Here is a 27,542-nt window from a genome sequence, read left to right as displayed (position 1 = left end):
GAGGGAACAGAGCAGGGGAGTGGGAGAGGAAGAAGCAGGCTCCCAGCGGAGGAGCCCAATGTGGGACTCGATCCCGGAACGCCAGGATCACGCCCTGAGCCGAAGGCAGACGCTTAACGACTGCGCTACCCAGGCGCCCCATTGCTAGGATTATTCCTGAACATCTTTTGGTGCACAGATGTTTCCAGATATGTTGTTATATAACAAGAACTGGAACTACCAAGCCATAGAAGGTATGCTCGACTTAAGTAGATCTTGCCAAATTTTCCAAAGTGGTTGTACCAATTTTCACTTCCATCAGCAGATTTTAAAATCCAGGTATGTATAACGATCCTATCTGCAAATACCCAGACTTTCATCAGAACTGTTTTTATTTTTTTCTTTCTCAAATAGGTGTCTATAAGTGATCAACACCAAGAAAACACTTGCTTCATTGCTTTTTGAAATGAGTTATTTTCCTTTTTAAGATGTTTCATTAGAATTAAGACAAAATAGCATTCATAAAATATATTAAGTGTAAAGAACAGTACAATGAACCCTCACCACATCCCATCATCTTAGAAATCCCTTTCTCAATCTATCACCTCCCCTCAAACCCTGAATTTGGGGTTAAACATTTCCTTACTTTTCTTTATGATTTCAATGCATACTTACTTATGTATCCCTAAGAAATATTTTTGTTTGTATTTTTGAACTTTTTATATAAATAATTGTTTTCTGACTTATTTCCGCTCAACATCACATACCTGCTTAATAGTACACAATGCCAATTTTTTGCCCTTGCAAACACTGCAGACTTGAATATTCATATATATTGTCAAATAAAAAACAAATCTGGCCTCAGTAAAGGGAGACTTCATTTTAAATGATTACTGCAAGAGAGGAAAGGAACTATTCCAAGGGAGAAAGAAGCTATTGCAATGGGACCATGAGATCTACCCGAACCTTCAAGGGTTAGGCAAAAAGAGTCCATCATTCACAGGGAAGAGTAAACAAGGCTAGAAAGAACTGAGTGGAATGACCAGGAGTGGCATGATGGGACAGTAGATCAGAAAATGTTTTACCCTGAAGCCAGCCTATTCTCAGGAGGGGTTGTGTGCTGGCTCAAACTTGGGGGGAGGGGAGGTAAAGTTCAGGGACCTGGGGGAAGGAGAGAAGCTTAACCAAAGTTTGGTTAACAAGCATTTTGCTCTGATTGATCAGTGAGGACAAGCAGTTCATCTAAGCGCTTACAAGGCAAAGACTGGAATTTGGAGCCTGTTGCTAGCCTTGACATAGGTAAACAAGGGGGCACCCATGAGTTTTATCTAAGTCATATAAGGAAGCGTGTTTCTTTGCAGTAAGCTGTGTTCCAGAACACAAGAGGGTGGGATGGCGTTTCTTAACCTTCGCTCTTTTCCAGGATCACAGGGCTGGGTGAAGTTTAACACTGTCATTACAGGGACATATGGAAGAATTTCTTTTAAGTATATATAGCCGTGGAATTGCTGGGTCAAAGGATATGGGTAGCTTTGCTTCTTCTGGATAATACGAAATTGTTTTCCAGAGTGGTTGTACTAGTTTACACTCCACAACAGTGAGTGGGAGATCCAGTTGTTCTACACTGGCACTGACACTTGAGGATTTAAAAATGTTCGCCAGTCTCATAGATGTTAAGTGGGTCTCACCGCATTTCCTTGATTATCAATGAGATTGAGGCTCTTTCATTGTTAATTCGATGTTTCTTTTCCGTGAAGTGTCTTCAGTCCACTTTTCAACTGGATTATCTTTTTCCTTAGACATTTGTGGGAGGGCATGAATATGCTTTGGAAGAGTAAGTGGATGCACAACTGAAAAGGCTCTGAACGGAGAAAGCTGAGATTAGGCGTGGGAAATCCCCAACAACCAAAAATCTTTAAAACTGCCCCTCCCGCAGGCTTCTAATTTTATCATCACTAAAGTCTTATGAAAGACATCTGTAAACCCATTTCACAGGTGAGTGTTCTCGTCGTCGTCTGCTTCTCTCTGAGTGAGAGAGATGCGAGCAACTCACCCCGAACCTTCTCAGCTACTCAACCACAACCCGCTCAGCTAAACACCGGTTACTCCACAGTGCAGAGCAGAGATCTCGGCGCCGTTTGCTATATTCTCGCGAGAGTTGGTTCTCGCCGATCATGTGACAATCCAAGATGGCGGTGCCCAGCGAGGTGGAGGAGGAGGCGACAGTCTACTTAATAGTGAGCGGTATCCCCGCGGGTTTGCGCTCGGCCCAGCTCCGGAGCTACTTTAGCCAGTTCCGGGAACAGAGCGGCTACGGCTTCCTGTGTTTCCACTACCGGCATCGGCCTGAGCGGGCTCCTTCCCAGGCTGCTCCCGACTCTGCCCTAACTCCTGTGGGCCAGGTCCTCGCCCAGACTTCTGTCACCGATGCCCACACTCTCTCCACTCCAGACTCTGCTCCCGCCCAGACCCGCACCTGCTGCTGCGTCATCTCGGTACGGGGGGCAGCTCAAGCTCAGCAGCTTCTTCGCATGTACTCGGGCCGCCGGTGGCTGGATTCTCAGGGGACTTGGTTGCCCGGTCGTTGTTTCATCCGCAGACTACGGCTACCTACTGAGGCATCAGGTACGGTTGGGAAAGATAATAGACTGAGCCTACCGGTCTTGGAACAGAGACACCTTTCCTGAAAGATGACGGGGATAAGTCAAGTCTCTGCTTATCAGACTCTTTAAGAGTTTAGTTCAGTTCTGGACAGAGCTTTAGGCTCAACTGCATGTTAGTCTAACTTAGAGGAGAAAGAACGGAAAGAGGCCTAATGGGATGATCCTTCATTTTTCAATTTATTAGATTCCTTCTGAGACCCTTTTCTCAGAGAGGTTGATATTCCACTGACACAGAAAGAAAAGAAGGAAATGAGGTTTCTCATCCTCTTATTGTCTGTATTGCATTCTTCGTTGCTTCTTATCCAGCCCTGTCTTGGCAAGATGCAAATCAAAAGACAACCTCTTTTCTCTGGACAGCTCCCATTTTCATGGGAAATCACTTTGATGGGGGAACAGGAAACACTGCAGAGTCCTCTAATTCATTCAACAAATCGAGCTTATATGCTACACTTTGTGTGACTCTAGCAGCTGCTCAGAGAAAAGTTAGACACAGTCTGAGCTCAGGATTCAGAGAGGAAGACAGATTTGTAAAAAGGTAATTGTCACAGAGATGCCCTTCTAATTGTTAACATCTACTGAGCACTTCCTGTGTACTTACTAGGCACTGTTCTAAGCCTTTCATTTTCTTACTGACTCCTTGCAACAATCCTTTAAGGTAGGAGCTATTGTCACCCATTTTATAGGTGAGGATACTGAGGGATACAGAAGTTATGTCACCTGCCTAAGATTACAGAGCTAAGAAGTGGCAGGGTCACAGTACAAACCCAGGCATATTGCCCCAGAGCCTATGCTCTTTATTACCAAGTGTTGTGAGATGACAGGGGAGGGAGACACTGATTTCCCAGAGGGATCAGGAAATGTGGCTTTTCATCTGGATCTGAAAGAGAAACAGGAGTTTGTAGGAAGGAACGGTGTTCAAAGTAAATGGCATTTGCAGACACAGACAGATGTGAAAGCCCATGGAACTTTCAGGGCATGTTAAATTGTTTGGTGTGGTTGAAGCACATGGTATGAGGATGTGCAGGGAGTGGGCATTGGTGGCAGTTGAGAATCAAAAAGTCAGCAGGAACCAGATCTGAAAGAAACTCATGTGCTCAGCCGAGGTGATGAGAAATGGCATGAAATTATTAGGTGGTTCTGGTCAGGGAATGGAGGAAGTTACTCTGGAGAAGTTTGAAAGGGAGAAACAGCATTAGGCTAAAAGATTTGAACCGATTTCTGGCTCAAGTGTTGCTGGAGGCTTCTAGGTTTCAAGAGCCATTCTTTCCTCTGCTTTCCAAGGTTTGGGCTCTTTTCCTTTCAAAACCCGGAAGGAGCTGCAGAGTCGGAAAGCTGAGAGTGAAGCCTTCACTCTGGCCGACCTGAGGCAACTGCCAGAGCTGAACCCACCAGTGCTGATGCCCAACGGGAACGTAGGGACTCCTCTGCGGGTCTTTTTGGAGTTGATCCGGGCCTGCCGCCTACCCCCTCGGATCATCACCCAGCTGCAGCTCCAGTTCCCCAAGACAGGTTCTTCCCGGCGCTATGGCAATGTACCGTTCAAGTACGAGGACTCAGAGACTGTGGAGCAGGAAGAGCTTGTGTATACGGCTGAAGGCGAAGAAATACCCCAAGGAGCCTGCCCAGCAGACACACCAGCCGGTTCCCGTGCAGAGCCGGAGGAGGCAGGGGAAAAGGAGGAGGAAGAGTCACACTCAGATGATGTGAGTACGGTGAGCTACCCTGCCTTAGCTGGCAGCTTAGAGAGGCTAAAGCATTAATACTGTCACTCTTCAGTTGTCTATTACAGTAGTTCTTTTTTTTTTTTTTTTTAAAGATTTTATTTATTTATTCGACAGAGATAGAGACAGCCAGCGAAAGAGGGAACACAAGCAGGGGGAGTGGGAGAGGAAGAAGCAGGCTCATAGCAGAAGAGCCTGATATGGGGCTCGATCCCATAACGCCGGGATCACGCCCTGAGCCGAAGGCAGACGCTTAACCGCTATGCCACCCAGGCGCCCCTATTACAGTAGTTCTAAACGTGTGGGCTTCTCAGGCCGGTTCCGAAGAGTTAGAACTCCCTAACATTGCATATAAAACTGCATTTGCATGTGCAAATATGCACTTCTTTGAGGAGAGGGGCCAGAGTTTTTATCGGAAGATTCTCAGAGGGGTCTTCTTTGCATTCTCTTAGAAGGAATGTGAGGAGGGTCCTTTTCATAGATGAAAATGTACCGTCCAACAGATAAAAATCATGTCAGGAAGCAGAGGTAGAGCCGGGATGGGAACTGGGTCCCCTCTGCTGCTCGTCTAACCTGCGTGTACTTTCATTATGTGGCTGAGAAGTCACCTCTATTTCTCTGACCTTGAGTTTGTGGCTAAGACAATAGCCTCCACTCTAATTTTATCAATGCAATAGACATTTCTTCTAGCTCTTTCTCCAAATTCGGTTGTTTGTCCATAAAATCAGGAAAAATGTGATTTTTGGGGAAATTTGTCTGCGTGTGCCTACTCTGGGTAAAAAATAATTCATCTGCATCTTCCCAGTTGCCAGCCCAGAGCTGCTAACATCTGTACCAGAGCCTTAGTACAGTACCGTCTGGACTGTTCCCCAGCACCTGTTCTGCAGCAGTGATTCCTGAGGCCTCTTGGGAGTTTAACTAGGAAGGGACCCCCAAGATTTCAAGCCAGGAGTCATCCTATCATTCTGCAAGTCTAGACAAGCAGTTGTACACACGGGCTAGTGAAGGAATCCAGAGACATTCCAAGATCCATTTCTTGCCTGGAAAGAGCCTTAAATCTCCCTGAAGAGAGAGAAGCAGCATCTGGCAAGGCCGTATAGTCTGGCAGCCTGGGTTTGAACGCTGGCTCGGCCACTCTCTTGGTGTACTGTCGTGGGCAAATCACTTTACTCCTCTGAACCCAGGTCTCCTCATTTGTAGAACGGGAATGATGATACTCACCTCACAGCGTTGTGGGGGTGATCAAAGGAGCTAAGTTATGAGAAGGGGCTGACACATAGCAGACAATAGGTATTAGTTGTTATCCCCTCTTTCTTTATGATGTAACGTATAGAGGCCTAAACAGTGTTACCTCCAAACTGAGGAGTTTGGAGACCAGCGAGAGTGCTGTGGGCCTCCGTGCGGGGGCTTCGTGTAGGACGGTAGAACTCGAAAGACGAGGATTTACCAGGGGAAGAAGAGAAAGTGGTGGGAGAGGAGGGCAGATATTTCCAGCAGGGGGAACAACATGGCCAAAAGCTTAGAGGTTAAGAGGAGTGGGGCTTCGGGGAAGGCGCCAGGTATGTTGAGACATGAGGGATGGAGAGATGTGTTGGGCAAGGCCTCAAGGGCCAAATATGGGCTGTTTCTAAGAGAAATTTGGAATAATGGAGCTGAGGGCCTGTCTCACCGGCTTCCTGGGCCCTGAGCTGCCCTCCTGGCAGGCATGAGGTCAGGAGGCTAGACAGGCAGGTCACCTCTCCCCATCTTCTCTAAGGATGACGACCGGGGTGAGGAGTGGGAGCGTCATGAAGCACTGCATGAGGATGTGACCGGGCAGGAGCGTACCACTGAGCGGCTCTTTGAGGAGGAGATCGAGCTCAAGTGGGAGAAGGGCGGCTCCGGCCTGGTGTTCTACACGGACGCCCAGTTCTGGCAGGAGGAAGAAGGAGGTAATGCTGGCACCCAGGCCAGGGCAGGAGTGATCCCTGGTGCATTCGGGCAGGGTTCTCCATTCCACATGGTGGGTTCTGTGGCAGTGAAGCCAAACAAAGGGCTAGGGAAGAGGCTTACCTTGATGGTGTGAGAGACCAGTCATCCTTTTTAGGGGTGGGGGTCAGTGGAGTGGAGAAAAAATGACCCCCCCCAGAGGAAAGATTTAAAAATACAACGAAAAGCCCCAAGTTCTAGAACATAGGTGTACGTTTAGATTTAACTCTCAACAGAACTGTGAGTCCTTCTCGTACTGTGTTTGATTCTTTTTATCTGCAGACTTTGATGAACAGACAGCCGATGACTGGGACGTGGACATGAGTGTGTACTACGACGCAGGTACTGGGCCAGGGGTTGCAGTACGGGGAGGGGGGACTGGTGCCTTGGCCTTGCAGTGACACTTTACTAGGCCTGCTTAGCTGAGGCTGAGATGGGACCAGTTCCCTTGGTTAGCCTACTGAGAGGGTTTCTCTCTTCAAACATTTCCAGTTGTGTGCATTAAGTCTTGGTTAGGGGCAGAGCCTTTTTCCTTTGTGTGTGTGTGTGTGTGTGTGTGTGTGTGTGTGTGTGTAGCCAGCCTCAGGGGGCTCTGGTTCTGATGGGCAGGCCCTGGTAGAATGGGAGGGTCAGGAGCTCAGGCTCTGGTTAAGAGTTTAGATTCTGGGGGCGCCTGGGTGGCACAGCGGTTAAGCGTCTGCCTTCGGCTCAGGGCGTGATCCCGGCGTTCTGGGATCGAGCCCCACATCAGGCTCTTCCGCTATGAGCCTGCTTCTTCCTCTCCCACTCCCCCTGCTTGTGTTCCCTCTCTCGCTGGCTGTCTCTATCTCTGTTGAATAAATAAATAAAATCTTTAAAAAAAAAAAAAAAGAAGAAGTACAAAAAAAAAAAAAAAGAGTTTAGATTCTGAAGTAAAAAATGACCCGATGGGGGGTGTTGTGGGGGTGGGAGGGGAAGACCTGGGTTCTAATTCCACTTCTCATCTTTTGGTTTTATGACTTTTCTGTACCAGTTTCCTCATCTGTAAGATGGGAAAGCCAGGGTTCCTGCTCTTAGTGAGCTCCCAGTCTAATGAGAGAAATAATAATAAAGTAATAAAACACCAGGGGCTCCTGGGTGGCTCAGTCATTTGAGCATCTGCCTTCAGCTCAGGTCGTGATCCTGGCTGGGGTCCTGGGATTGCGGGGGAGGGGGGGGGCTCCTGCTCAGTGGGGAGTCTTTTTGTCCCTCTTCCTCTACCCCTCCTCCCTGCTCATGCTCTCTCTCTTAAATAAAAAAATTTTTAAGTAATAAAACACCCTAAAGATGAATATGTAAATGTTGTGAGGAGGTCCTAGAAACCTGATTTTTTTCCCTTCTGCTGAGAGAGACCCTTCTACAAACTGAGCTCTGCTTCCTCAGATGGTGGAGACAAGGATGCCCGAGACTCTGTCCAAATGCGTCTGGAACGGAGACTCCGTGATGGCCAGGAGGACGGTTCTGTGATCAAATGCCAAGTGGGCACCTTTGAGCGCCACACCAAGGTAAGCACTGTGCCTAGCCCATTGACCCCTCTCTTTTCCATCTTTATCCCCATTTCTTCTTCCCCCCACCCCCACAAGGAGCCCCATACTCGAGTCTTCTCTCTTCCCCGCACAGGGCATTGGACGGAAGGTGATGGAGCGGCAGGGCTGGGCTGAGGGCCAGGGTCTGGGCAGCCAGTGTTCAGGGGTGCCTGAGGCCCTGGATAGTGATGGCCAGCACCCTAGATGCAAGCGTGGATTGGGGTGAGTATGACCAAGGGACTTCCCTGGGACCCTAGTTTCCCCCTTCCCTCTGGTTTTGGGATGGGTGCTGGAGACTCCCAAGGGATGAACTTCAAAGCAGAATTAGAAGGAAAACTTTTTTTTTTTTTTAGACCAAGTCTTAAGGCTTGACAGGATCAGTAATCTCCTGGGGGAGTCATACCCCCTGATCTGAGGAGTTTGGACTTTATGATTGCCATTAGGGAGTGCTTATAAGTCACAGAACGGTACTATTTAAAATGAAAGCAGTATGTGAGACCCCAGGTTGCTTGGCACTGTCAGTGAATAAATAGAGAATGAAGAGCAAAGATCCAGATTTAAAGGTTCTGTCTTTGGGACAAACCAGACATGGAAGAGCTGCTTCTCTGTCCTTTCCCAACCTATTAAGAGTTTGAGAGCAGTCCTCTCACTGTGAGCCCTTTTTAATGCAGGTACCATGGTGAGAAGCTACAGCCATTTGGGCAACTGAAGAGGCCCAGGGGAACTGGCTTAGGGCTCATCTCCACCATCTATGATGAACCCCTACCTCAAGACCAGGGAGAGTCGCTGCTCCGACGCCAGCCACCCACCAGCATGAAGTTTCGACCAGACATGGCCTTTGTGAGGAGTTCCAGCAGTGCCTTGGACAGCCCCTCAGAGCCTGAGTGACAGTTTCGGGGCCTTCTGTAGTATCACTCATAACTGCACAGTGGCAGCCCTCTGCCTTGGCCTTACCTCCTACCACAACCTAATGAACTCTGGGAGCAGCATCTGTGCAGCTTGTCCAGGGTGCTCTGTTCTGAATTTGCCTTCTGGCTCTCTACCTCAAGGGCATTTTCCCCCAAAGCCCCCTATTCTCCTCTTTTAATATTAGGGCTTAGTGACCTCTCATTGGTTTCCTAACCCCAGTCCCTGTTTGGGCTTGCCCATGTTGCCTCCCCCTCCACCTCCCGCCGTACCTTGAACAACTGTACTGACTGAAGTTCTCAGCACAACCTCCGTTGGCGGGGGGCGGGAGGATCACTATAAAGGTTAGAAAGAGGGGAATGGACCTGGAAGAGGAGAGCACTCTCGTGGTGCTTAGAAGAGACGATCTTGGGCCGGGCGCCCCACCGCCTCCTCCCTTAACTGGCTGGGACCGGCAGCGGCAACGCCGCGGGAGGTGGGTCGGCCTGAGACGTAACGGGAGAATAAAGAAGTTTACTACCGGATTTTTCTTTTTATCTTCTAATTTGGCCCGGAGGACGGTCGGGAAAATCTGGGTTAAAGTCTCCCACCCAACCCCGCGTACCGCACGCAGATTCCAACCCCCGGCCTGGGTAGAAACTCTCCGCGTCGACACGCCCCCCGACGCCAGGCCACGCCCTCATCTTGGGGGCGGGACTTCCTCCCAGGGCCCCCGTCGTTTCCGACGTCGTCCGGAAGTAGGGTGCTGGTCCGGTTAGTACGGGGCCGTTTGGTCCCCTTGCACCGGCCGGGTACCTGCCCTTCCTCCGGGGACGCCCGGGCATCGCCGCCGGCCCCCAACGAAGTGCACGACAGGGATCCCGTCGCCCTCGGCTCGTGTCTCTGCCGAGTTTATCTGCCCCGCACGGGCCCGCGTGCAGCCCATGGCGGGGGCCGCCCCAACCACGGCCTTTGGGCAGGCGGTGATCGGCCCGCCCGGCTCGGGGAAGACCACGTACTGCCTGGGCATGAGTGAGTTCCTGCGCGCGCTGGGCCGGCGCGTGGCAGTGGTGAACCTGGACCCGGCCAACGAGGGGCTGCCGTACGAGTGCGCCGTGGACGTGAGCGAGCTGGTGGGGCTGGGTGACGTGATGGACGCGCTGAGGCTGGGGCCCAACGGCGGCCTGCTCTACTGCATGGAGTACCTGGAGGCCAACCTGGACTGGCTGCGTGCCAAGCTAGAGCCCCTCCGCGGCCACTACTTCCTCTTCGACTGCCCGGGCCAGGTGGAGCTCTGCACCCACCATGGCGCCCTGCGCAGCATCTTCTCCCAGATGGCGCAGTGGGACCTCAGGGTGCGTCTTGGGTCGAGCAGGCTCCTTTTGCAGATGGAGGAACTGAGACAGGGAGGACAGATGCCACGCCCCCATGTTACACAGCGAGGTAGGGGCCGAGTTGCTTTGAAGTAAAACTGGTGCGAGTTCGAGTTCAGGCTCTGCCACTGACTCGCTGTGTGGGCCTGGGTAAGTCAGTTTCTCTGAACCTCAGTTTTCTCATCTGCAGAATGGATGTGTTAGTACCCAGTTTGGGATTATTGGAAGTATGGAAGGGGTTCTGTAGAAAGTGGTATGGTGATCGTTGTTGTGACTTGCTGGGCAAAAGTAAATGAAACAGAGTCAGATGCAATCAGAATTGAGCCAGTTGCCCACTGGGAGGCACAGTGCAGGGCATCTTGTAAAGAAAGATGCTCCATATCTCCTGGCTGAAGGAAATGAGTGTCGCTATTAGAATGAAGCAGAAGCAGGAGAACAGTAATGGGGAAGGCTTGCACTCTGTCCTCAGGAGTCCCCAGTCTTTAGGGAAAGACATAGGCCCTGATGTTTCCTGCCTCCCCAGGCCACTCACCCTGTCTCTTCCTCCCCTTGCAGCTGACTGCTGTCCACCTGGTAGATTCTCATTACTGCACAGACCCGGCCAAGTTCATTTCCGTACTGTGTACCTCTCTGGCCACCATGCTGCATGTGGAGCTGCCCCATGTCAACCTCCTCTCCAAGATGGACCTCATTGAGCACTATGGGAAGCTGGGTGAGAGCTCCTGTTCTCGGCAGGCAAGGAGTCAGGAGTGAAACAGATCTCAGCTGAAGGGAGCTGCCTCCAGGGACCATGCATGGCTTGGTGATCAGAGCCACAGGCAGGTCCTGATTCCTGCCTGTTTATTTTGTGCCTCTCTGGGCCAGATACTGTTCTGGGCTTTGGGGACAAAGGAGCTATATAGTTGGTGACACGTCCTGCAAAGGAATTAAAACGAGTGGTTGGGAGTGAGCAGGGCTACCTGAGCTGCGACCTGAGTGGTGAGAAGGAGCCAGCCGAGGCGGGACTGTTTCAGGTGGGGGACCAGTAGGAGGGAAGGCCCTTAGGGAAAGAGCTGTTTGTGTGAAAGGAAAAAGTGGGGGCCAGGGGTGGGTTGAAGCCCAGGGTAGCTGAGGTAGTAGTCAGGGGAAGCATGGTAGGAAAGGAGTTCAGAGAGGTGGGCAGGGGCCTCTAGAACCTGTACTGTTGAAACACCAGGGAAAACCATTGACGAATATTAAGCAAGGAAATAGCATGAATTAAGAACGTCATTGCGGCTGTTTTGTGGAGAATGAATTGAAACGGGCAAGAATGCAGAGATCCTTGAGGAGGTTTTTGCAGCGGTCCACGCAATGGTAGTGGGAATGGAGAGAAGCAGATCGATCCAAAACTCACTCAAGAAATAGGGTTTGCTGGTGGGTTGGACATGGAGACCAAGGAGTTAAGGATGACTCTCAGGTTTCTGTCTGAGCCAGTGGACAGGTGGAGGTGCCTTTGTCAGGGTGGGAAAGATTGAGGGAGAAGCAGGAGGCAGGGGAGTTGCCTAGGGGTCTCATGGCCAGCACTTCTTTCCTGCAAAATTAGTGCGCTGAGCTGGGGGCATCAGTTCCCTAAAACAGCATCTCCAGCCACAAAGGAACCTGGAGAAGAAAAGCTGAAATGACCAACAGTGAACAGGAAGAAAGGCTGTGAGGCTCACGATGGGTCAGGGCGTTGTCCGAGGAGGCCTGCTGGCTGTCAGGACATGGAGGGATGTCAGCCCCTTGGAGGGGCTGCCTCAGCCCAGAGTTCTGGTCCATCTCTTGGTAAGCCCAGAAAGCCCATTTTATCTGTGGCCAGATTTTCAGTCTTCCCAAGCCCCTCTCCCACCTTCGTGGCCTCCAGCCTAGATGGCTACACGGTGGTCCTTGACCTTTCTAGCTCTGACTCTTGCCAGTCGTCCTTACAAGAGACTGATGTGTAAACCAGATGAGGCCATGGAGGCCCAGAGACATTACATGAATAGCCCAAGGTCAGTCGCACAGCTAGTTGTTAGCTGAGATGAAATCCACACCCAGGTGCAACTGGCTCCAGTTGCTTAAGTCCTGGGGAAGAATGTCCCTGTCAGGCAGTCCAAGACATTTGTAGGAATGCCTGGGACATTATTCCTCTCAGGGAGAGCCATGACAGTTTCTGATGAGAAGACGGCGAGGGGGGGGGCCCTGGCTGGCTCAGTTGGAGGAGCATGTGACTCTTGATCTTGGGGTTGTGAGTTTGAGCCCTACATTGGGTGTAGGGAGTGAGTCAGTGCAACAGCCTGATTGCCTCGGCTCGCTTTGGGATGGACCAGTTGAGCAACCCGAGTGCTCGAGTTTTCCGGCAGAAATGGACAGTGCAGGGAGGCCTGCTTTCCTTCTCTTAGAGGAAGTTTGCATTCCTAGAATTGGAGTCATCTAGTCTGGTATCCTTATTTACATTCAGAAGGAGCCGGCCCGGAAAGGGAAAGTGATTTATACGAGAAGCGCCCTGCTAGAGTTCTTACAGTGCATGTGCCGGGTCCTGGGGTGCGATTACGTGACCGTGAGCTTCATGCGGCAGGGACCAAGCACATTCGCTCTTGTTATGTATCACCATGGAACAAGTGCCGGTGTGTACCAGACACTGGGACTTAGAGCATTTAAGCCTCACAGCAGTCCCATCCAGCTAGTAAATGGCAGAGCCAGTGGGTAAAACGAAGTCTTTTTTTTGAGTAAGTTCTTTTCACTGCCTCAACAAATATTTGTTGAATGAATGAATGAATGAATGAAGACAAAAGGAAGAGAGGAAGGAAATATGGTCCCTGTACTCAGATCTTTTAGCCTCATGTCAGCTGCTCGTAAACACCAATTTCTCTCCTTAGCTTTCAACCTGGACTACTACACGGAGGTCCTGGACCTGTCCTACCTGCTCGACCACCTGGCTTCTGACCCTTTCTTCCGCCACTACCGTCAGCTCAATGAGAAACTGGTGCAGCTCATTGAAGACTACAGTCTGGTCTCCTTCATCCCTCTCAACATTCAGGTACTGGGGACTAAGAGGCCTAGCCCTTGCGTAGGCTCTGACGGTGCCTGGGGTCTCACCAAGCCAACGGTACAGGCGGCTTTGAGGGGTCAAACAGCGGCCTTTGTCCTGGGTCTGACTATCATTCAGTCCCCTTGGTTTTAGGACAAATGGCTTTCACGGGCAGGATTCCAATAAAGAGGGTGCCTGTCTATTCTGTATTGCTGGGTTCTCTCTACACATGTTTCCTCATCAGTGCAAAAATGGGTGATTTCAGAAAGTCGTCAGCCAGGGACGTGACCAAGGCCACAGACAGGTCTCTCGGCCTCCTTCAGGAGACGCAACTGCCTGTTGACTTGGCAAAGTAGTACCGAGCCCCTGGGTGTGGACTTGAGCGAACTTGTCTCTTCCCGATTTAATGCCACAGTTTTCTCCTTTAAAATGAGAAAGTGAAGCCTACAATAGTAATGATAACAACTACCACTTACTGAGCACTTTCCGTGGTAGGCATTGTGCTGAGGACTTGTACATGCGTTATTTTGATTTCTCCTCCCACCATGTGATGTGTAGACTACTCTTATCACTGTTCTGAGAATGAGCAAATAGATTATAGACATATTTATTGGGTGTCTGCTGTTAGCTAAGGACTGTGCCAGGCACTGAGGATTTCCTCAGCAGATAAGTCCCTGACCTCATGAGCACAAAGTCAAACAGGGGAGGCAGATAAGTTAGTAACTTGCCAATAGTAAGCTGCTAGGATCAGAGCTATAATCGAATAGCCCTGGGGGACCATGGGAGTACATAGAGAGCTTATCTGTTCCGATTTGGGTGGGTTGGTGGACAGGAAGGCTACGATGTAGCCAGGCCTCTGAGGACACATACAACGACTCCAGCCGCAGAAGCTGCATGTCCAGAGGCTTCGTGAGGCAAGGTCGAGGCAGATGTTTGGAGACTGCAGGCAGTTCGGTACGGCCTCAATTCCACACACCTCTCTTTCACTCACAAAGCTGTCTCTGTCTTCCCTGCCCAGGACAAGGAGAGTATCCAGCGGGTCCTGCAGGCTGTGGATAAAGCCAATGGCTACTGCTTCGGGGTCCAAGAACAGCGAAGCCTGGAGGCCATGATGTCTGCTGCCATGGGAGCTGACTTCCATTTCTCCTCGTATCCTTGCTCTCTCGCGTCTTGGCCACAGCCAAGGGGGAGACGTGGGGCTCAGGAATGGCCACATCTACCTTGTAGATGACTGATTCCGATGACCAGTTGGATCCCTGGTGACTGTCTCAGGTCCGAGGCTGGTCCCTGAGAAGGCTTCAGAACGGCTTGTTCCTGCGGACGAGGGAGGCCGTACGGACCCGAAGGAGCAGCAGACACAGCTGCTGAGGAGTGAAGGGGCGGTGGTCATGTGGGAGAGATGCAAGGGCCTCAGTTCGCTCGGCGGCCTGACTGGGAAAGGGAGGGGAGGTGTAGGGGTGAGGGGCAGGAGAGGGCTGGCATCGGGGGGCTTGCGTGCCCTGCTAAGGCGTGTGGACCTCAGCTCGTGGGTGGGCAGTGGGAGCCAGCATCGAATGGTGTGCAGGGTGTGACACGATCGGGCGTACACTTTTTAAAAGCCCCTCCAAGTGCAGAAATTGCATTTAAGGGGTGTGAGTGGGGGCGGGAGAGCGTTTACAGTCTGTAGATGAGAAGAGATGAAGCGCGAGGAGTGAGAATGAAAGGAAGGGTGTGAATTGGATAAGAGGAGGTGGACTGTCGCCGACCCGGTGGTGATGGGCTGCCTGGAGGCGGAGCAGAAGTTTGACTCCCAGGTTTCTGGCTAAACAGTGGTAGGGGTGGTTGTGTTGGTCACTGAGGCAAGAAGAGGAAGAGGAGAGGGCAAGTTTGTCACGTGGGTGGAAGGGACGGGCCCTGGCAGATGTGCTGTTTGGAGGGGACCATGGAGCCCGCCAAAGCTGTCTGGGAGGCACAGCTGGGCCTTCAGAACTGGAGCTGGGTTTGTGACTGTTGGGGCGGAGCTGAGGTCACGTGTAGGTGTCTGTCAGGTCACAGAGGCCACGTGTGAGGCGGGACAGGGAAATGCAGGCCCGCTAGGATAGTTTCAGGTATGTGACATCTACACAGCATGCTGGGGACAAGGGGGTCCAGAGTCCTTGGCGTGGAGAGCATTCCAGCCAGTACTACGATGTGTGTCAGGCCCTTTCACGGGTGGGAAACCACCTCCCAGGGAAACGGCCACGTCATCAATGGTGGCAGTAGAGCGCGCCGTGCGCGTCCTCAGCAGTACTACAGTCTTTTCCGTGTGATTCGGATTTGTGTCCTTCCCGCTCCACCTCCCTGCTGGCCTGGAGAGAGGTGGAAGGCACCCAGTAGGCCAGGCGGGAATTCGGTGTTATCTTTGCGCCCCCCCGAGCTCCCCCCCACGGCGGAAGAGGAGCCGGAAACCCTTGCCGAGCACGTGCTGTGTGCCAGGTGCCGCACTAGGCGCCTTGTATCCGTTGCCTCATTTGATCCTCATAACGGCTCCGTTTTACAGACGAGAAGAAAGGAGGTGGCAGAATCAGGAGTTAAGTCCCCAGCGGTCTGGCTGGAGAGCATGTGCCCCAGCACAGCCGGAGGGTTCGCGCTCTCCGGTCCGTTGAGCCTCAGCAGTGTGGGGAAGAGGCAAATGCAGGAGCATTCGGGTCCGGATGTTTTGAGGGGCTTCTCAGACCCAGACTGGAGCTTATCGTGGTGAGAAGGGGGGGGGGATGGGAGCCATCTGCCAGACATGGTTGTAGAGCCGGCATCCGTAGAGGTCGGGTCCCGCCCCTGCCAGTGCCCATCCTTGCCTGTGCTACCAGCCTTGACGCAGCCCCCTCAGTACCCTGGGCGTCCAGGAGAAGTACCTGGCTCCCTCAGACCAGTCAGTGGAGCAGGAAGCCATGCAGCTGTAGCAGCAAGCTGGGGAACGAGAGGCATAACCCAGCACCGGAGCACGTGGCAGCCCCCAGTGACAGCGGCCAGCTCAGCGGACTGCGGACCCAAGAGCAGGCTTCCCAGCCAGAGCGGAGCACCCACCGCCCGCTCAGCGGTCATGAGCTCCAGGTGCTGGTGCCAGGCATTGGGTGCGGGCGCCACTTGGGCTATGATGGAATACGCTACAAATACAGGAGTTTATTTTCTACTTTTTATGACTTCTAAACTTTCTCCAGCCATCCAGGCCCAGAGAGTTGAGGCAGAACAAGGGAATGTCGCCTTTCCTCAGAAGAGTCCTGTTTCCTGACACGGGCACTGTGTCCTCCAAAGCAGGGACTGTGCCGGAGGACTGACAGTCTCCGGTTGTCGATTTTGTTTTGCTGATTGTCGGTTTTAGCAGTGAGAGTCAGGCTCGAGCTTTCACGGGCAACACTTCCTAGCAGATCTGAACGTTTTAGTTTCATGGTATTTATTTTACAGTTTTATTCCTTTTTGGTAAGTGTTAACTAGTTTTCCATTTATACGAGTGATTAAAAGTTTACGTTGCGGGGCGCCTGGGTGGCACAGCGGTTAAGCGTCTGCCTTCGGCTCAGGGCGTGATCCCGGCGTTATGGGATCGAGCCCCACATCAGGCTCTTCCGCTATGAGCCTGCTGCTTCCTCTCCCACTCCCCCTGCTTGTGTTCCCTCTCTCGCTGGCTGTCTCTCTGTCAAATAAATAAATAAAATCTTTAAAAAAAAAAAAAAGTTTACGTTGCAACTGTTTATAAAATGTGATCTATTTAAAAAAATATTAGGTATATAACATGACGTCATGAGTGAGGCAAGAATGAAGATGGCTTGAAGTTGGGAGAGGTGTTTGCTCTCGCTCTTCTTGCAGCCGGTTGGATGCAATTCATATTTTCGACCAGTAGGTGGCATCCCAGGCCTTTTTTTTTTTTTTTTTTTTCCTCTGCAGCCACAGCCTGGAGGCAGCAGGGGACAGATGGCAGTTGTGCCAGAAGTCTTATTTGCAGACAGTTGGTCCTGTTAACACACGAGAAGGGCTTGGCATTTTACGAAGTGCTTCCACACACATGCTTCTCATGTGGCTCTCACAGCAACTCCTGGAGATTGAGACACGACAATATTATGAAGCCTCATTTTACACTGAGGAAACAGATGAGTTCGAACTTTGGTCAGCCTGTCTCATTGTTCACTTTGCTGACTTCTTAATTGTGAATTCTTAGTGATGAAAAGTCACAGCCCTTCTCCCACAGGATCTGTAGCCCATCAGGAGAAAGAATTTAAACACTTGTGTAGTATGACTGACTCATCAACCAAGGGGACCATAGGTCACTGGTGGTTTGGGCAATTGGAGAATTCAGCTTCGGAAAACCTGTGCTGAGGTGGCATTGAGATGGGGGCGATGGAGCTTTGCCTGCCAGTTCGGGGAGTCAGAGCAGAAGGCAGAAGAGTGAGGGCGATGAGGAGGCTCCTCCAGCCGGGTAAGTATGAAAGCAGCGGCTGCACTCCCACGCCTGGCTGTCCAGGGGATAATAACCAGGTGCTGCTTCCCCAGCCTCTTTCATCTGAGAAGTTCAAAGCACCACACCCCTATTAACACCCTACAGTAGGTGGGGAGTATCAACAGAGCAAGCCAGGGAAACTGAGGCCAGGAGGCACAGCCGGGGGACGGCTGAGTCACCAGTGGGGCCTGGAGCCCAGGAATCCTGACGCCCAGGTTGTTGGACAAATCCCACATCAGGGTGGGAGGTTGGGTGCTGTTTTTGAACTTAGTCCCAATAGCTGTGGTCAGGGTTTCTGACGCTCACCCGGTCACCCTGGCTCTCACCAAAGCAAATCAGCTGGAAGGAAGGTGTCATTTGAACTTTATGTTCTCGTATCCAAGCCCTCTCAGCATGTTATGGAGTGAGGGAAGATGGAAGTCATCCAAAACTTAATTTCCAGGCCTTGGTGTGACAGCAAGGGTGTTTTCTCCTCCAGTAAATGGAGCTCTGTTCACCTACTGATGGCAAAATGATTCTCTGTTGCCCTGCAGGGGTGGGGCGGGGACAGCACAATGCAGAAAAGAAGAGACACCTGGGTCTGTCCGTTCAGCATGAAACGTGGGGTATGAGAAAGCCCATTCTCCGATTTGGCTGGCATGTGGCAACCATTCTTGAGATTTCTTTTTTCTTTTTTTTTTTCTTTCCTGATAGAAAAGTAAAAAATTTGGAAAACGAAAAGAAGTCACCCATAATCCCATAACATATGAATAATCAAAAATATTTGTAATCTACAATAAATTTTCTATTCAAATACTTAGTATATTTTGTGTTTTTCTTTCAGTCTTATTTTTCTGTATGTGCAGAGGGATAGCAATAGCATTTGTATGAGTGGAATATGTTCTAGTTGCTTTGTTACCTGCTTTTTTTTAGTTAACCCTATTTCACGCAGTTAAAAACATAAAGACCCTTTAAAGGTCTACATGATAATATTCCATGGTAAGGCTATGACATTGTTTACCTGTCCAGACTCCCATGGTTAGCCTAAGTCATTACCAATTTTTTGCTCTTGTTAATAGTGCTGTGATTACAACTCTGTACTCAAATCTTTGTCTGAGTCTCTGATTTTTAACGTATGGTTAAGTCCTAGAAATGAAACAGCTGATGTTTCCCAGGTTCTGGATTCATAACGGCAAAATGCCTTCCAGAAAAGTGGCACTTCGCATCTCCCGGCACCCTCTGAAAGCGCTCTTCTCACTTCCAGACCTCACTTGGCAATCATGACCAACTTCTGGAGGGAGGAAACCACCTCTGAGTGCCTTAAAAGGGACCTTCTTGGTCCTCTCCACTAACCACTGGTATTGCGATATGTGCCTTTCCTGGCTCTGAAGTGGGGACCCCCCCAAAAAAAGATTGGAAGGTACTGTTTGGAATTTATCAGCGGCCACAGCTAATTGGACAGGCTTCCAGCCCAGACAAAGAGGCTTAGGAGTGAGAGTGACGCCCTAAAACCCACAGAGCTGAAGCACAGCCAGTCTGCTCTCAGCTGTTTCTGAATTAGCAAAATGCTCACCCACAGTTGGCTGAGGAAGGAAGCCTGAGCCCATCAGAGTCTGTGGGAAGGTCTGTCTCAGAGATTCTCTCTCCTTTCCCAGGGCTGCTGAGAAGGGAAGGGGAGTGATGGCAGACCCATCCCAGCACTACTAAGATCCACCCTGTTTTTGACATTTTTGAAAGCAATAAGGAGGCCCAGCTACCCCAGAATCCTGGAGGGAAATTCTCTAACAAGCTGAGTAGCCCCCTACTCCTCTCCCTTCACTTTTCTTCTCTCTCATTCCTGGCTATTGAGCCCTCACCCAGCCTTTAGAAGGAAGAGTCTGGATTAGTGCGTACTTTGATGGCGTCAGGCCTGCTGAGGGAAGGGGAAAGCCATACGCCTTATTTTAGCCCATCGTGTCCTTCATTTCCAGCCAAGGATCCAACTTCAGACAGCCCCAGATGTCCAGGTGGCCTAAGATTGAGGAGCTATGAGGGGATGGGCTGGGGATTTGGAGCCCAAATAAGGAGAGAAAATTTGAGTATTGGTAAAATCCTCTGAACCAGAATATATAGCCAAGTTTAAAGTTTTTTTCCCCCATCCAAAACCTTGAAGCAGTTGAGGGAAATGAGAGGCCCCTTCAAAGCCATCCTAAATAAACCTGCAGCTTCAAGAATCTGAAATCTACTTCAAGAATCTGAAATCAGGGGCGCCTGGGTGGCTCAGTCGTTAAGCGCCTGCCTTCGGCTCAGGGCGTGATCCCCGCGTTCTGGGATCGAGCCCCACATCAGGCTTCTCCACTAGGAGCCTGCTTCTTCCTCTCCCACTCCCCCTGCTTGTGTTCCCTCTCTCGCTGGCTTTCTCTCTCTGTCAAATAAATAAATAAAATCTTAAAAAAAAAAAAGAATCGGAAATCAGGTTTTCCCCAAAACGCACTGGACATTTGGACATTTGAGGGTGTGTGTGTGTGTGTGTGTGTGTATGTGGGGGGGGGGGGTATCTGCTTGCTGTGCAAGGACAGCATCAAGCAGTGTACCCTCGCACTTCCTGTCACACTGGATTGCCGCCTCTTCCAGTACATTAATCCTGAAGCCTTCACGGTCCTTGTGGAATGATCAAAACAGCGGAGAAGGAATACTGGAACATGGGTAAGATTGCTCCCAAATTTTTTTTTTTAAGATTTTATTTATTTACTTGAGAGAAAGAGAGCACAAATGGGGTGGGGGGCAGAGGGAGAGGGAGAAGCAGACTCCCCTCTGAGCAGGGACCCTGAGACCATGACCTGAGCCCAAGGCAGATGCTTAACCAACTGAGCCCCGCAGGAGCCCCTCTCCCAACTCTGAAGTCATTCCCGTATTCACATAGCACGTCAGGCCCCTCTACAGTCAGACAAGGATATTTCAGGTTAACTTTATTTGGGGGAACAAAGTGGGAGGATGTGTCTTCCTTCTCTTTTAACAAATACTCCTTGAATGCCATAATCTGATGTGTTCAATATTATACCTGGCCACAGACTGAAGGCTCCATCATGCTTTTCAGAGTCCGGAATTTCTTCTTTTATCTCTAGACAGATAATGAGTTAAATTTCCCAGAGAGCAGTAAGGAGAAGATTGGGAGGAGATGAGAGATGAATCAGCCTCTGACACCCCCAGGGTGACATACCTGTCTGCTGCCCCCACACACATTCCTGGCTCCTGACTCAGTGGGCAGGTGGGGCTAGGGGGTTCTGAGAGGAGCGGCACCTACCCTGCAGAAACCTGCCTCCCTCCCCCCACCTCGCCCACAGCAGGGATAGGGGCTGGGGGGGCCCTGTGAACAGGGTGAAGAACTGAAAAGGAACAAAGGAAGTAACCAGGGTAAGGCAAGTTTAACTTGGTGAACGTGCCAGGAAATTGGCCCACCACACAGTCTTTTCTCATGAAGACAATTCCTTTCTGTGGGGCCCTGGGGTGGCGTTAGATGAAGAAGTCTGTCTTGATTCTTAGAAAGTCCAAGATGCAAGCAGGGCAGCATAACATCATGCGGTTCTTTTCAAACTTATTTTTAACTCATGAAACTCCAGTATACAAAACAGACATATGTGTGGCTATTTTAGCCCATGTGTGTGGGAACAGGGGAAACCCAGACTGCTGGGCTCCTGCCCTATGGCAGTTTATGGGGAACCCTCCGAACACAATTTGGAAACAGCTGTTGTAGTTTAAAAATCATGGGCCTTGGAGTTAGACCCGTTCCACCCCCCAGACACATAAGTAATTGTATAACCTTGGCTATCAGGTCATTTAGCTGCTCTGAGCCTCAGTCTCTTCATACACAGAACGGAGGTGATGATATGGATGGCTGTGAGGACCAAGGTATGAAAGTGGCTGGCACATGGCAGCCATGCCAGCTGCTATTATTACTGGACTCTGTTCTCTAGGAAGAAGAAGTGGGGCAGTGCTGGTCAGATGGGCAGTCTTGGTGCAAGCACCCAAAATTAGGTTTTCTCAAAAGGCACTGGACATTCGGACACTGGACATGTGTGTGTAGAAGTATCTTCCCTTTCCGGAAGGAGCCACAGTGGCCTGCCTGACCCCAGTGACTTGGCTTCCCCAGGGGCCAGTTTAGTTCAAAGCCTTGCCGTTTATCTCCTACCCCTGCGGTCTACACAGCCCATTTGCATTTTGCTCTCTGAAGTAACTACATATGTGAGAAGAGTAGATACCTTCTTTAGAAAATTTTAGGTTGTAGATTTTTCCCATACCCCTCAAATTCTTGGGAGGGGAGATCTTTGCAAGCCCTTAGCCTCCATTTCCTGGGGGGGGGGTACCCTGGCAGTACAGGAAGGGTAGGGCTGGGGTTATTGAATCTTTGTGAGCCCCATCTCTGTCTAGACAGCCCTGCCTCATCCCAGAACCAGCTGTATTTCCATTTCTGCAATAGGCCTGGCACTAACCCTGGTTTCCAGGCATTTGGGAGGACGGGTTTAAAACTAAGTTCTGAGGGGCGCCTGGCTGGCTCAGTCGGCAGAGCATGCGACTCTTGATCTCAGGATTTTAAGTTCTAGCCCCACATTGGGTGTAGAGATTACTTAAAAAACAACAAGAAAAATATTTAATAAGTAAATAAAACTAAGTTCTGAGCACCGTCCTGTACAAAAACCTTGCTGGAGGCACTGTAGGAAGAAAGGAAAAATAATGAAACAAAGTTACCATTTTTAGGAAGCTGTCTGATGAGATAAGAAATAGACCCAGGACATAGCTGCAAACCCAGAGGTAGAGTCAAGAAGATAAGAAATCATAACTGAATAAATGTCCCTATATAAATGAGAGTTGGTAGGATAACATATCCAAAGCTCTGCATAAGTGTTAAAGGGAGAGGGGAGGCAGCTAGTCATGTTCTGACCTGAAGATGGGCTTTGAAATTTGGAAAACTAGGGGAGAAAACACTTAACTGAGATAAAATGCATATGCCACAAAATTCATCCTTCTCAAAAGACAAATACCACATGACTTCACTCATACGTAAAATTTAAGAAACAAAACGGCTGAACATAGGGGAAGGAAAGCAAAAATAATATAAAAACAGAGAGGGAGGCAAACCATAAAAGACTTGACTTTAGGAAACCAACTGAGGGTAAGTGGAGGGGAGGTGGGTGGGGGGATGGGATAATTGGGTGATGGGCCTGAAGGAGGGTGCTTGATCTAATGAGCACTGGGTGTTATATGCAACCGATGAGTCACTAAATTCTACCCCTGAAACTAATAATACAGTCTATGTTAACTAAATTGAATTAAAAAAAGAATTCATCCTCCTCAAGAGTACAGGTTAGTGGTTTTTAGTATATTCACAAAGTTGTGCAAATATCAACACTTGGGGTTTAAGTTTTTATTTATTATTTATTTAAGTAATCTCTACACACCACGTGGGGCTCGAACTCACAGCTCCGAGATCAAGAGTCGCAGGCTCTTCGGACTGAGCCAGCCAGGTGTCCCAATATCAACAGTATTTGAAGCTGGAACATTGCATCACCCCAAAAGAAATTCCATACCCATTAGCGGTAGGACTGAAAATTTTTAAATGTCAAATTTAGGTCAAGAAGAGATGGCAAGAGATGATCATTGAGACTCCACCCTGGTAAGAAAGCTTTAGAGAGATTATGTCATAAACAAAAGGGTCTGGGACTCTCATGGTCAGAAGCTGGTGCCTAAGCCGGCTCACACCCAGCCATCTGATTTGGTGATATTCCAACCCACGGTAACTGCTTGCCAACACATTGCCTTAGGGTAGCTCATTGCTTTCCCCATATAGGACAACCATGAATGGTATAGGACAGACAAATTTCAGAGATGGAGCTTAAAGAAAGAAGTTCCTTTCCCAGGACCTACCCCATTAAGAGAAAGTCACCAGACCTGTCTGGTAAGAGAAACTGGGTCACTTCCAGAGCTGAGGGAGAGTCACTTGCCCTAGCCCAGTCTCTACGTGCTTTAGAACCTTGAAAACCAACACCCTTCCAGGAAAGAAGAGGAGAAAACCGGGCACTCAGAAGGCAGCAGAGTGGTCCTGCCAGCTTCCCAGTAGAATTAGTAGCTCTGATAAGAGCCCTTCAATTTCCAGTCCCATGGGTGTGACCAAACCTGGATTCTGGGGAACCTGAGGAGGCTGAACTGAGTTCCCCGCATCTTGCCAGGTGGAGGAGTGACCACTTGATGTCCGGACAGTATCCTCAGGTGGCCCAGTGAGCATGCGGGTCAGCTCTGGCAATAAAGCTACTCCTCGGGACCCGGCCTGCTAATCGGCACCGAAACGGATAAACCTTAGACTATTGGTGCTGGAAGGTTTAATTAATAATAGCTAACATGTATTAAACATGCTCTATGGACTACTTTACGTGCATGTACTTTCTCAAACTTCATAGCAACTCTTAAGGTACTGTTTTTTAATGCCCACTTTACAAACGAGGGCACAAACGAAAAGCAAAGAGCTTTGGCCAAGGAGGGCTGGGATTCAAACCCAGGCAGTTTTGACACCGCAGTTGTCGTCAGACTTTCGTCCAAACCCTTTGATACTGAAGGGGAAACTGAGACCCAGGGAAGCATAATGGCTTTTCCAAGATCGCACGGCCAGTCGGAGACACAATCCAAGCCTATCGGTTCAGGGCTGCCTGGATCCTGGAGGGCAGTGGGGACGCCTTGGTGGCCGGGCAGCCGACGCTGCCCACCTGGCCAGGCCGGGCAACGCCAGTAGGGCGGATGACTCAAAGGGCGGGGACTCCTTTTGCCGCACGGCCCCGCCCCGTGCCGCTGCTCCGAGGATGCGGAGCTCTCGGGCTGGGCGGGTGGCAACTTGTCTGAGTGAAACCGGGAAAGCGGGGCCCCTGGCGCTTGGCGGATGGCGGGCCCTCACTCCGGCTGCGCGTCGCGACGCCGGCTGGCCAGGGCGGTTGGAGGGAAGACGCCCCGCGCGCGTTCCGCCGCGCCCTCCCCCATTGGCCCGTCGGGCTCCGGGGGCGGTACCCTGAGCAGCTCTCTCCCGAGATTGGACGACATCGGCCTCGGGCCCGCCTCCAGCCCCGGGCTGTGAAGGCGGGAGCGAGCGAGGCGGCCGCAGGTCCCGGCGTGTCGGAGCTGGCCCTGAGACGACGAGCTGGGCTGGCCTGGGCGGGCCTCCGCTCCCCGCGGCCCTTCCCACTTAGCTCGCGGCTCCTCCTCGCCTGCCCATTTCATTTGGTCCCGGTGTCGGAACCCTGGGGGCGGGGGCATTCCCCCCTCCTCAGATACGGGCTTTTGATGGCGGCGTCACGCCCCTGTCCAAATGGTGCTCCCCTCGTCTCAGATTTGAGCACTTGATGGGACTTTTCCTCGCTTTCTAATCCGGGATGCTCCCTGCCGCTCGCTTGCAGCGCGGACCTCGGGCCTCACACCCCGGCCTCCCTGCTTTCCTGTCCCCTCAGAGCTGAGCTCTTCAGCCTCCCGCCTGCGGCCCCTTCAGAGCAGCCTCAGAGCGGCCTTTGCGCTCTCCGGAGCCTCCGGGGACCAGCCCAGTTTGTTGGGGGCCACCCTGATGCAGAGCTGGGCCCGCACGCCCGAGCCTCGCACCCGGAGTCACCGGCTCCAAAGTCTGGCCTGGGGGTCACTGAGCCAGCCCCTTGGGAGGCCCGGGCCCTATCGGAAGCAAGAGTCCGGGTCTCCGTAAATCATCCGCCAATCCCTGTCCCATCCCTCCACGAATCACTGGAAGAGACCGGAGGAGTGTCACAGGGGAGCTTTATTGAGAGGAAGCAGGGTCACACCCAGCAGACATGCTTTCCCTGTCGTCCCGGGTCCTACGCGCTCTCACTCGCTCGCACTCTCTCTCGGTCTCTCACACACTCCAGACTCGGCCACACAGTCCAGCTCTCAGCCGCAAGGGTGGGACACTCCTCAATTCCTAAGATTCAGAGGCGACGGGGCGGGAGGGAGCCAGGAGGGGGAGAGTGGCCCGGTCGGCGGTGGGGTTCGGAGGGGTGCGGAGAGCAGGGGCGGGTGGGCTGGCCCCTGGCGAGGAGCACCGACTCCAGCGGGCTTCGGCTCTGCCGGTCCGGCCCGTCGGGGCCTTCGCGAGCGGGGGGCAGAGCGCTCGGGGAGCGGGGGCGGGCGCCCCGCCGCGTACTAGTCCTCTCTGCCGCGGGCGGGCGGGGGGCGGGGCGGGGCGCGGCAGGGAGGGGCGGGCGCGGCTCAGCTCTGCGGCTCCTCGGGAGCCTCGCCCGCCTCTTCCCCGGCGTTGTCGGCGGTCCACAGCGTCAGGTTGTCTCGCAGCAGCTGCATGATGAGGGTGCTGTCTTTGTAGGAGTCCTCGCTGAGGGTGTGCAGGTCAGCCATGGCCTCGTCGAAGGTGGTCTTGGCCAGCGAGATGGCCTCCTCGGGGCTGTTGGCGATCTCGTAGTGGAAGACGGAAAAGTTCAGGGCCAGCCCCAGGCGGATGGGGTTGGTGGGTGGCATCTCCTTCTTGCTGATGTCCATGGCCTCCTGGTAGGCCGACCGGGCTGAGTCAATGATGCGCTTCTTGTCGTCCCCAGTGGCCACCTCAGCCAGGTAGCGGTAGTAGTCGCCCTTCATTTTCAGGTAGAAGACCCGACTTTCGGCATCACCGGCCTCCTTGATGAGGTGGGTGTCCAGCAGGCCCAGCACCGTGTCACACACGCCCCGGAGCTCGGTCTCCACCTTCTCCCGGTACTCTCGCACCTCGGGGCCCTTCTCTTCCGAGCTCTCTTCGTTGCCTTTCTGCTCGATGCTGGACAGGACCCTCCAGGCAGCCCTCTGGCCCCCCACCACGTTCTTGTAGGCCACCGAGAGCAGGTTTCGCTCTTCGCAGGATAGCTCCTCACCCTTTTCCACGGCACTCTTCATGAAGGCTGCCATGTCCTCATAGCGTTCAGCCTGCTCTGCCAGCTTGGCCTTCTGGATCAGACTGGCTCTCTCCATGGCTCTGGTGACAGACAGGCGGCGGGCGGACTGGCTGCCTCGAAACCAATGCTGGATTCTGTGCCTCTCCAGCTCTCTGCCTGCCTTTTGGCTGCATGGCCAGGCCCCAGAGGAGGGTGGGGAGGGACAGAGGGCGGGGCTGGGGCCCAGGACCTGCCTCCCTCTCCTCTTCTGCCCACACCCTTTCCGGCTCTTCCTTAAAGGTAGAAGGCTGGGATATGAAGTGAGTCATCGGGGCAGGCAGCGGGAGAAATCCGGCGGGGCGTTGGCCCCACCTGCACAGACACCTTTCCAGGCTCCAGGCTGCCCCCTCTTGTTCAGGGCTTCCATTACATGATTGCCCACACAGCTGCCCCAGTTTCTCAAATCAGATCCTCCTTCATGGTGTCCTTCCAGGGGTCAAGGATGGCTTCAACCAACTGGCTGCTTCAGCCTAGCTAGAGCCCATGAAGACAGGTATTCCCAGGAGGACGGGGTTCTTAATCCTACCACGTGCATTTCCCACCTTGGTTCAGGTGAGATAATTATGTTTAGGTAGGGCTGTAGTTTCCCCAGCACCTTCACACCCATGATTGAATTTAATCCCTACTATGTCTCTGTGAGATGGGCCAGACTGTGACTATTACTCCCATTTTAGAGATGGGAATGCTAAGGGATGAGATTTGCTCAGGGTCACACAGCTACTAAGCCCCCTGCATCCTACTTCCTTTGGCTTCTCTCATCAAGGCCTCTGACTTGTGAGCTCCAGGCTGTATTTTGAAGTGAGCTCCAGGCTTCTTCCGGAGTCTGCCTGAAATGGTTCTATCCCCTGGTCATCACTCCCCCTCAGGGTTCCCTCTGAGTTCCCAGAATGCACAGGTGGCATCACTCAGGGTGCCACTTAATGAGGTGTTTAACGAGCGGCCCCTGACGCTCTAGCCCAGCCTTTGTAATTAGTCACCCAGTAGGTTTGTTGGACACCTTCCCCATCACAGCACAATTTTCCCTTTCAAGTTGGTGG

The 27,542-nt window shown here is 51.7% G+C and overlaps 3 protein-coding genes across 6 annotated transcripts; 2 read left to right on the top strand and 1 right to left on the bottom strand.

Moving 5' to 3' along the window:
* The first annotated feature begins 847 nt into the window (after window positions 1-847).
* On the top strand, window positions 848-9,305 carry GPATCH3 (G-patch domain containing 3). The gene is made up of 7 exons (XM_026516942.4): window positions 848-2,604; window positions 3,924-4,345; window positions 6,120-6,294; window positions 6,614-6,673; window positions 7,733-7,854; window positions 7,970-8,097; window positions 8,547-9,305. Exons 1-7 carry the CDS (start codon window positions 2,169-2,171, stop codon window positions 8,761-8,763), a joined length of 1,560 nt encoding a protein of 519 aa, XP_026372727.1. The 5' UTR covers window positions 848-2,168; the 3' UTR covers window positions 8,764-9,305.
* A 190-nt stretch (window positions 9,306-9,495) lies between these two features.
* GPN2 (GPN-loop GTPase 2) lies at window positions 9,496-16,826 on the top strand. 4 transcript variants are annotated; one of them, XM_026516943.3, is made up of 5 exons: window positions 9,496-10,115; window positions 10,689-10,845; window positions 12,989-13,149; window positions 14,159-14,289; window positions 15,986-16,826. In XM_026516943.3, the coding sequence occupies exons 1-5, from the start codon at window positions 9,705-9,707 to the stop codon at window positions 16,056-16,058; spliced, it is 933 nt and encodes a 310-aa protein (XP_026372728.1). In that variant the 5' UTR covers window positions 9,496-9,704; the 3' UTR covers window positions 16,059-16,826. The 4 variants fall into 4 exon arrangements, with proteins under 4 accessions (XP_026372728.1, XP_057161300.1, XP_048077924.1 ...); XM_057305317.1 differs by having other exon boundaries at window positions 14,159-16,826; XM_048221967.2 differs by lacking the exon at window positions 10,689-10,845 and having other exon boundaries at window positions 9,510-10,203.
* Window positions 16,827-25,203: 8,377 nt separating this feature from the next.
* Window positions 25,204-26,655, bottom strand: SFN (stratifin). The gene has a single exon (XM_026516945.4). The coding sequence runs from the start codon at window positions 26,540-26,542 to the stop codon at window positions 25,796-25,798; it is 747 nt and encodes a 248-aa protein (XP_026372730.1). The 5' UTR covers window positions 26,543-26,655; the 3' UTR covers window positions 25,204-25,795.
* Window positions 26,656-27,542: the final 887 nt, after the last annotated feature.

Source organism: Ursus arctos, unplaced genomic scaffold (genome assembly GCF_023065955.2).
Source record: "Ursus arctos isolate Adak ecotype North America unplaced genomic scaffold, UrsArc2.0 scaffold_32, whole genome shotgun sequence".
NCBI lineage: Eukaryota > Metazoa > Chordata > Mammalia > Carnivora > Ursidae > Ursus > Ursus arctos.
The sequence above is the reverse complement of the archived record's forward strand: the minus strand, read 5'-3'. Positions and strand labels throughout refer to the sequence as shown.